This window comes from Cucurbita moschata, unplaced genomic scaffold, assembly GCF_002738365.1.
Source record: "Cucurbita moschata cultivar Rifu unplaced genomic scaffold, Cmos_1.0 Cmo_Scf00019, whole genome shotgun sequence".
In the NCBI taxonomy this organism is placed as follows: domain Eukaryota; kingdom Viridiplantae; phylum Streptophyta; class Magnoliopsida; order Cucurbitales; family Cucurbitaceae; genus Cucurbita; species Cucurbita moschata.
Window position 1 is genome coordinate 2,723,300 of NW_019268535.1, and position 9,648 is coordinate 2,732,947.

Consider the following 9,648-nt stretch of genomic DNA (forward strand, 5'->3'; position numbering starts at 1 on the left):
TTTTTTTTTTTTTTTTTTTGATGATGAAATATTATTAGATTTATTTGGAAATTTTACGTTTTTTAATAGAAATTATATTGAAAAAAGAAAAAAAAATTATCTATTAAAATTTTCAAAAAATATATTAAAAAATAAGAAAAATTGTATGGGGGAAACTCGTTCCCTGCATGTCTCTGCAATGAACTTGAGGAAAGAGAGGAAGATGAAGCCTAAAGCAAAGCCACGAGAGCTTATGCTCAAAGTGGACAATATCATACCATCGTGGAAAGTGGTCTTCATTTAACCTGGCATCAGAGCCATGCCCTAAACTTAGCCATGTCAATAGAATCCTCAAATGTCGAACAAAGAACTCCAAAAGGAAAGGAGTCAAGCCTCCTCGAAGGCATAGTAAAAACTGACTAAGATTCCAAAAGAAAAAGAAGTCGAGCCTCGATTAAGGGGATGCGTACTTTGTTCGAGTGAAGGTGTTGGATGAAAGTCTCATATCGGCTAATTTAAGGAGTGATTGTGGGTTTATAATCAAAGAATAATGAGGCATTTTGAAAAGCCCAAAGCAAAGTCATCTGCGCTTATGTTCAAAGTGAATAATATCATACCATTGTGGAGAGTCAAGGATAGAAGACTCTCGACCCTACTGGTTCCAGTAGAACCCCTACCTGACCTGACCGAGTGAACATTTCTAAATATTGTAATATAAGTTCATAGTTAATATAATTACAATGTGACAATGAAAATTAAGATTTTTCTTAAATAGTAAGCAAAAAAAAAAGCTATTTTGAGGTTTATAATTCCAAAATATTATAATTTTATGAGTGTTACTAAAAAGATTACACACAGACGCCGCGCAGGTTTCTAATTCCGAAATTTCTACATGCTTTTGATTTCGTAAATGCCAGCAAACCAGCCGCTTGGAATCTCCCCTGAACCCTGAAATTTGTTGTCAGCTCCAGTCAAAATCTTTTAAATTTGGGTTTCTGGGTTTGGTTGTTTTTGATTGTACCCCATTTCAGCTCTCGAATGCGGGTAACAATCTAGAATGAACAAGCCTAGAAACCGATATCTTTTAAAATTTTGCTGCATTTCTTGGTGAATTTGGTTCAATCTCATTATCACGGAGGAGGAGAAAACGAGTTTTGCTGCAGCGAACAGGCAATCCAATCCATTCCAGACCTAGGCGAATTTGAACCGGTAATGTACACTGATTGAACAATCAATGCCTGTTGCGGTATTGATTGTTACTCATACTGTTCTTTGTGTTTTGAGTTTTGAGTTCAGATTGTTGAAGAACTAGTTCGGTGATGATGGTGGCCAAGAGCTTCTTCGTTTTCATTGTTCTTAATCTCTTGAGATTTGCAGATTCCAGGCTTCCCAAAGAAGAGGGTACGTTTTATTTTTTTCCCTTTTCCTTCATGGAAATGAAGGTTGTGAGCTTGAATTGGATAATGTTCTTGCTGGTTTTTCTTTGTTGCCTAATGCAAATTAGTTATCCCATGAAATTCTATGGTTTAAGCATCTATGGAGTTTTTAGATTCTGCTGTGATATGAATTTGGAGTTGTTATTATGTTATGTTTAATCCAAGGATTGTTTGAAGATTGCTGATAGCAATTCTGCACAGGATTCTTTTAATCTTTTGGTTCAATCAGTCATTTGTTGTTTGAACGTTTCAGATTACAGAAAACTGTTTTAATGGAATGTTTAGGTAATTCGATTCGTCGTTCTTGTAAGAAGCCACCTCTAAAGAATTAGACTCCCCTAAGTTTTCTTTCGAAATAGAAAAACGAAAAGATTCCCTTAAGTTTGTTTTATGTCACCATGATTTTGCATTGATATCAGCTGCTAAGAATTGTTTAGTTGGAAGTATTAGCCATTGCTGTGAATTCTGAATTGTTGGAATTTAACGACAAGCTTAGCTCGTTTCTTAATAAGTGAACGACAAGCACTTGCTTAGCGGTGGTGCCATTTCGGAGTGAGTGCTGGTAGAATAGAAAAGGTTCAAGTAAATGCTTAAGGGGACCTTTTTATCCTTCAGTGCTGGAATGATTAAAGCTCACTCCAATATTGAGTGAAGTGGCATTGTTGAAAGTTGTTGATGCCGATTTCTTGTCCTCGACTTCTCTCTGCCGAAATGCAAAGTTTAGGGAAAAGTTAGGGTTTTGGCTTAAGGTCTTCCTACTTTTTCACGTGCAACAAGATCCATTCACATCAGGGCCTGCAAATTGCTCCTTTCTTCCCATGAAAAAAAAAAAAAAACCATGTGATAATCATTCCGAGTCAAAGCAAAAGTGTAACAGCCCTAGCCCACCACTAGCAGACATCGTCTGCTTTAGCTTGTTACGTATTGCCATCAACCTCACAATTTTGAAACGCGTATGCTAGGGAGAAGTTTCCACACTCTTATAAGGAATGCTTCGTTTCCCTCTCTAACCAATATGGGATCTCACAATCCACCCCTCTTGGGAGCCTCGCGTACTTGCTGGCACACCGCTCGATGTCTGACTCTGATACCATTTGTAACAGTCCAAGCCCATCGCCAGCAGATATTGTCCTATTTAGACTTTCCCTTCTGGGCTTCCCCTCAAGGTTTTTAAATGCGTCTATTAGGGACTGGTTTCCACACCTTATAAGGAGTGTTTCATTCCTCTCTCCAACCGATGTGGGATCTCACAAAAAGAATGAACTGATTAAAGTTATCACCAACCTTAGCATAGATAGTAGTTTCGCTCATACTTCTTCTGAAACTTTGAAGAAGCAAGTAGGAATCAATCTTACTATAAAAAGCACGACGTGCCTGCTTAACCCACAGAGAGCTTTCTTCAGACTGTATTGTTTGTTTTCTCTATCCACGTCTTCTTCAAGAGCACAATTCCAAAAAGCTTATTTGACATCTAGATGAAATATTTTGGGGTCATCCATGTCTTCTTCAAGAACACAATTCCAAAAAGCTTATTTGACATCTAGATGAAATATTTTCCACCCCAAGTGTGCAGCTAAAGCAATAATCAATTGTATTGTGCAATTGGAGCAAATGTGTCTCCATAATCAGCCCCAAGTTGTTGTTCATTACCTTTACCACTAACCTTATTTTATATTTGTAACCGCCTAAGCCCACTGCTAGCAGATATTTTTCTATTTTTCTCTTTGTGCTTTTCCTTTTGAGCTTCCCCTCAAGGTTTTTAAAACGCGTCTGCTAAGGAGAGGTTTCTACACCCTTATAAAGAATACTTTGTTCTCCTCCCCAACCGATGTGGGTTCTCACAATATTTATTGATTGAACAATTAGAATTATACTTCACTCTGAACACCCATTTCAGACCCAAGATGTTCTTTCCTCGTGGTTTCTCTAGAAGGTCCCATGTATTATTTTTATCGATCATCAGCAATTCTTCTTTAATAGCAGGAATCCATTCAGAAGACTGCGAAGCTTCATGATAGCTATCTGTTCAACAATAACATGATTACGACCTTCACATGCATAAGCAAGTGATCTCACCTTGTAATTTGGATTATCACTAGTTGCATTAACAAGGTCATTATCAGAAAGAGGAGTCTAACCTTGATCATTAGAATCAATTGAATCAAAAGAAGATTCATTTTGTTCTAAGATTTCAAAACTGGTGGATGAGTCTCTTCACAATTGTTTACCCTTCAAAATCCCAAGAAGAAACTTTTCAAGTGGTCAATAATGGTGGATGACATCATGACTCGGGATAACTTTTTGAGTGTTCAAATAAAAAATTCTATACCCTTTTGAATCAACAAAATAGCCAATAAATACTTCCTTAATTGTCTTCTCATCAAGTTTGGAGCTCTTAATAGAAGGAATAAAAGAGTAACATATAGATCCAAAAATCTTCAAGTTCTTCAAGTTCATAAGGAGTCTTGCCCTTAAATGCTCTTGTAGGTAGTCTATTGAGCAAGTAAATAGTCGTACATCAGCTTCTGCCAGAACTTTCTTTAGTAACTTTTTTCAGAGAGTACTCATTGTGCAGCATCCCTTCGTTTTTGGGCTTGTAATTTGCTCATTTAACTCTGCGTTAGAGACGGTAGTCAAGTCAAAAGACACTTCTATGGCTGAGATCTTCGACTCAAATTTGCTAGGAACACTAACCATTACTTTTTCCCAACTCTTTTATCTGAAAATATTTCACCAACTAGTCTTATCGTTCATCACTTCTGTCCTGTATTCCTTCATATAATCTGAATCCTTCATTTTTGGTAACTCAAACCCTCTCTTGAGAGTCCATAATTTGACACCTTTCACGCTCGCACTTCATTCAAATTTCTCTTGCAATTTATCCCAAGCGTCTTTTGGCATTTTACAATCAATAATCCTAGCAAATATAGGATCAGATAAAGTGACATGTATCACGAATAAAGCCTTGGGCTTCTTGAATTTCTCCTCTTCGTGTAGTTTGATTTGATTCAGCTTTGGATTTTCTCCTAATGATTCCCAGAAACCAAGTTCCTTGAGATATGATTGCATTAACCAAAAATTAGCAGCTTTCACCATTAAAATGTGGAGGGAAGTTACACTAAAATTAGAAGACATTTTCAAACACAAAAATGGAATTTCGCGCTCTCATTTAAAAGCACAACCCTTTAAATCTAGTAAGGCTTTGACACCATTATTGAAAAAAAATGAGGGATGAAAAAATATTGCGGAAGCAATAATCCAGTCAAAGTCTCATTGTTTGTTGAACAAAGAGAGAAAATGGAGAATAAGAGTATGAAATCAAATAGATGAATAAGCTTCTACTGAAGTAGAAAAAAAATAGTGATACAAACTTCACATGGAAGTTCATAAGTTGAAATGTTAGATCTAACTTTTAAAGAAGAAACTTACAACATTAAATTAAAAAACTGAATGTAATTAAAAAGGAAAAACTCATAACTCAACAGATTCAAATATGGTTGTTGAATACTCTAGATGAGATGTCCAAGGTTATTTACACTAACATCAAAGGAACCACAATTTATTTATCATTTTTTTTCCTTATTTAGATGAAATATGATGAAACCGTTATATGTTTCGAATGTTGGCTGATAAGTTTTCATTTATGATTGTTTATCACAGTCATATCATAAATAACTATTTTCTAACCTTCTGGCTTTTCATTTTGTATAGTCGATGCTCTACAGCAAATTACGAGAACATTAGGTGCAGTTTATTGGAAATTCAATGATGAGTCCTGTGCCGTTGAAATGTTTGGGTTAACAGAAAACCCCCAGAGGGGATCTTCGAGTAAAATTGTTTGTGATTGCCTCCTCGAGGACAACACACTTTGTCATGTCATAAAGATGTATAATCCTCTATCTTATTTCTTAACATTGATTCCAAGCTTGATATGCTATTTGGTGCAATTTTCTGTCCCACTTAAACTTCTAGGATCAATGGCTATATGATAACTCTCTTTTCCAACGTCAAGTTTCTTGTATTTATGCATGTCTCGTTGAAATAAATTGCAACATAATTGAAGTTTAGTTCGATGCCAAGAATCTCCACTTTGTTGATAAGTTAGATCTTTTCTATTTGAATGTAAAAGCTTTTCAGAATTAAGGAGTTCGATCAAAGGTAGGTGCCACGATTCTATTGAAGATTATGATTGCTGTTAATCATTACATTATCTGATTCTTTTCAAAATTTTCATCATAAAAACAAGGGCTTAGGTGAATGAATAAATGTTGGAAGGATGATAATTCACCATGTAAGGGGACGCCAATTGCATTTGAACTTCTGCTGACTTCTTTTGCACATTTTGTGAATGAAACGCCCTAAACATTATTAAGATTATCTTTGAAATAAATAGTGTCTTGATCATGAAGCGCGGAGTAAATCATTAGTGCTTATAGCATTCTGTCGTCTTTCGAATTCTTTTCCTACCAACACTTGTCTTGACTTGATTTTTAAACTGTAATTTCTTTTGCTTGTTTTCTTTTCATATCAGAGAATTCAGAAGACACAATCTGCCCGGTGTTCTTCCACCTGAAATCGTCAAGCTTCGTTACCTGAAAGAAATGTAAATGCAGTTTGTCTATCTTAAAGTTGTATGTGGAGATTCTTTCTTTAGGAAAAACTCTAAGCCACTTGTTGACTTGGTGTAGTGATTTTTCTTACAATTACCTTCATGGTAATATACCTCGGGAGTGGGCGCTATTGCAGGTGACATCAATGTAAGATCTTGTCTTTTTTGTTGTTGATGTACTGATTTATTCCTCTAATAAACTATCTAGTGAATATCCTGCAGCTCTCTTCTTGTAAATCGGTTCTCAGGGAAAATACCAGTGGAATTGGGGAATATTACTACTCTAGCACACCTGTAAGTTTTGACACAGTTATTCATTTTCTTTTTTCTCTCTTCAGGGTATGATGCTTTGGTTATTAATAACACAAAGATTGCCGTTTTCTTTAAAACATAATCTGTCATGTTATCGTCACTTTGACCTTAAAAAAATGAAAGCGTGTTGTTCAACTCTCTTTCCACTCATTTAATAGCTCAAAGAACATCGAGTTATGATCCTTCTTCCCCCCTTCCCGTCTTTTATGTGCCCATATCTCATTTGTATATTTGGTAAAATCAGGTCCCTTGAAGCAAACCAATTTTCTGGATCAATTCCATCAGAACTCGGGAGGTTAAGCAACCTAGAAACCTTGTAAGATGTTATTCAGCTTTCTTTCACATACTTTTTTTTTTTTTCTTTGTGGTACAAAATTAATAGTTTATTGATTTAACACTGTATATGCAGGGTGCTATCATCTAATCAACTAACTGGCACATTGCCCACTACGTTTGCTGGTCTGGGAAACCTAATAGATTTGTAAGTTTTTATTACATTCACGTTTCTCGAAGTATGTTGAGTCATTTGTCCAAATTACTTTCTTTGCATGGCAGCCGAATTAGTGATAACAACCTGACGGGAACCATACCCGACTTCATACAGAATTGGAAACTACTCTATAGATTGTAAGCGTTTTAGAAAATGTTCCAAGTTTCATTCGTTTTTTGAGAAACAAAAATATGTTAAATTTAATTTATCAATTATTAATACCATTTAAAATTGAATTATTGAAGAGTACTACATGGAAGTGGACTTCAGGGACCAATTCCTGCAAACATATCCCTTTTGATTAACTTAGAGGATTTGTAAGTAGTTCTCAATTTGATACTTTTTCATCCAACAGATCAATGATAAAACTCAATATTTTCTGGATTTTGTTAATATAGGAGGATCAGCGATATTTGTGGCCCAACGCAGGGTTTTCCTGATTTGGTGAACATGACAGGCTTGGTTCAATTGTAAGTCAAATGTCTATGCTGTCTGAAATCTTTTGAGCAACATCTCTACATAATCCATTAGAGCATGTTATTCTTTTTTTCAGTCTTATTCGTTGATCTCTTTTAGGGTTCTGAGAAATTGCAACATTGCTGGAAAGATACCTCCATATTTGTGGACGATACAGACTATGGAAATGATGTAAGTAAGACATGTATGCTCCTGGCATGTTTATGATCTGATACTCTATGAATGTGTATGGTATGACATGCTAAAACTTTTGTTTGTTCAGTGAACGTTACCTTATCGTCCAACCTTTCCTTTTACTTTCTAGTCCTTTAGATTTTGTGTTTCTAATCAAAGATAAGAATTGTTAACACGTCTGCTTACGTTAGGGGTATTATAGCAAAAGAGATCATAGAATTTTGTCAGCTTAATAAAATTCAGCCCTTAACTGGAAGTATACTTATAAATTAGCGTCATACCTTTATTTTTGTTCGATGATAGTTGAAATATTGTTCTTCTTTGCTTCTCTTGGAGTGTATATTGGATCAAATGATAAAGACATCGTTGAGAGAAAGATGACTATATATGAGATATTTTATACTTAGTTTCTTGATTTTATGATTTTCTACTAATAGAAAAGTTTATTTATTTATTTTTTTCTGTAGTTTTTATGTATCTTTTTCAATTTCACAAATTCTTTCAAGCCCTCTGAATTTTTTGTTTGCCCATGCTAGGGTCACAAACCCACGATATCGGGCTCAGCTGTAGTTTTTATGTATCTTATAGATTCAATTTGGTCGTTTTTTCGTTGTGACTGATAGGGACCTCAGCTTTAATCAGTTGACTGGGGAAGTTCCAGAGGATACAGACTTGGAGCACATTAGATTTCTGTAAGTTGACAACTCTCTGTTTTGATAAATTTTCCAGTTTTGTTGGAGTATAGACAAGCATGTCACAAAACAAATAATTTTGAAATGCTTATAATTACTTCTTCTAATGCGTACCAGTCTCCTGATCAATTGTTTTATTTTATTTATTTTGCTTTTATTAGCTTCTTAACTGGCAATAAGCTGAGTGGCAACATACCAGATTCAATATTGAAGGATGGAACTAATGTGTAAGCTTCTTACTTATCTTTATTTTTTCCTTTCTCCTAACACATTTATAATCTATCAAGTTTATTTTCTTTGACTCTTAGTTTTGTTTGTCTATTATTGTGGAGTGCTGTCTCTTGTCAGATATTTGGAGTACCCTCAATTTGGCAAACCCTTCTTTTGATTAGTAACTTTGCATTGTTGATGATACTCTTTTGTTTATTACATCACCAATGGAGGAACGTTTCGACTGGTGTTGGTTCTTTTATTTTTGTGCTTTATAGTCGATACCTTTTCCTAAGTAATTATTTCAGAACCTTCAATGTTTCTTGTGAGACCCCACATCGGTTGGGGAGGAGAACGAAGCATTCTTTATAAGGGTGTGGAAAACTCTCCCTAGTTGACGCGTTTTAAAAACCTTGAGAGGAAGCCCGAGAGAGAAAGCCCAAAAAGAACAATATCTGCTAGCGGTGGGTTCGAGCCGTTACAAATGGTATCCGAGCGATGTGCCAACGAAGAGGCTGAGCCCCAAAAGAGGGTGGATATGAGGCAGTGTGCTAGCAAGGACGTTGCGTCCCGAAGGGGGAGTGGATTGGGGGATCCCACATCGCTTGGAGAAGGAATGAGTGCCAGCGAGTACGCTGACCCCTAAGGGGGGTGGATTGTCAGATCCCTCATAGGTTGGGGAGGAGAATGAAACATTCTTTATAAGGGCGTGGAAACCTCTCCCTAGCAGATGCGTTTTAAAAATCTTGAGGGGAAGCCCAAAAGGAAAAACCCAAAGAGGACAATATCTACTAACGGTGGGCTTGGGCCGTTACATTTTTAGTTAGGATAGTTTGTTAATATCTTTTCAATAAAGTGGAGAATTAATGCAAAAGCATTTCTTGACAGGCGACAGTCCACTTCAGACTTGGATTTAGTTAGGCAATAGGCACTTCCATGAGATTTTAACCTTCAAATATCTCATTTTGCATCTCACATCAGTATGAAATTTACTATTTTTCTTAATTTCAAACTGATCTACAAGGTAAAGTGAATATTCAGAATGTTGTTAATGACAACTACCATCTGCATATGGTGGAGGACTTGGTAAAAAAAATTGATATTTGTTTTTACGCTCGACATAAAGGGGTTCATGAACTAACAAAAAGAAACACAAGTTTTGACTGTGGTGAAAATTAGGTGGGTCAAGCTGTAAATTATAACATATTGATCACTTATAAAGCCTTGCAGAAGCTTTATTCTTTTTTTTTTTTTTTTTTTTTTGGCGCT

The 9,648-nt window shown here is 35.7% G+C and overlaps 1 protein-coding gene across 2 annotated transcripts in view; it reads left to right on the forward strand.

The window, feature by feature from the left end:
- Window positions 1-818: 818 nt before the first annotated feature.
- LOC111456745 (probable LRR receptor-like serine/threonine-protein kinase RFK1) overlaps window positions 819-9,648 on the forward strand; it is a 15,724-nt gene continuing 6,894 nt past the window's right edge. The window contains exons 1-14 of one of the 2 annotated variants that reach the window (XM_023098725.1): window positions 819-1,188; window positions 1,264-1,380; window positions 5,127-5,301; window positions 5,947-6,018; window positions 6,104-6,172; window positions 6,247-6,318; window positions 6,581-6,652; window positions 6,746-6,817; window positions 6,892-6,963; window positions 7,072-7,143; window positions 7,225-7,296; window positions 7,403-7,474; window positions 8,101-8,169; window positions 8,331-8,396. In XM_023098725.1, coding sequence (XP_022954493.1) covers window positions 1,299-1,380; window positions 5,127-5,301; window positions 5,947-6,018; window positions 6,104-6,172; window positions 6,247-6,318; window positions 6,581-6,652; window positions 6,746-6,817; window positions 6,892-6,963; window positions 7,072-7,143; window positions 7,225-7,296; window positions 7,403-7,474; window positions 8,101-8,169; window positions 8,331-8,396 — 1,037 coding nt within the window. In that variant the 5' untranslated portion in view covers window positions 819-1,188; window positions 1,264-1,298. The remainder of the gene's footprint in view (window positions 1,189-1,263; window positions 1,381-5,126; window positions 5,302-5,946; window positions 6,019-6,103; window positions 6,173-6,246; window positions 6,319-6,580; window positions 6,653-6,745; window positions 6,818-6,891; window positions 6,964-7,071; window positions 7,144-7,224; window positions 7,297-7,402; window positions 7,475-8,100; window positions 8,170-8,330; window positions 8,397-9,648) is intronic. The other variant, XM_023098726.1, reaches the window with a different exon arrangement.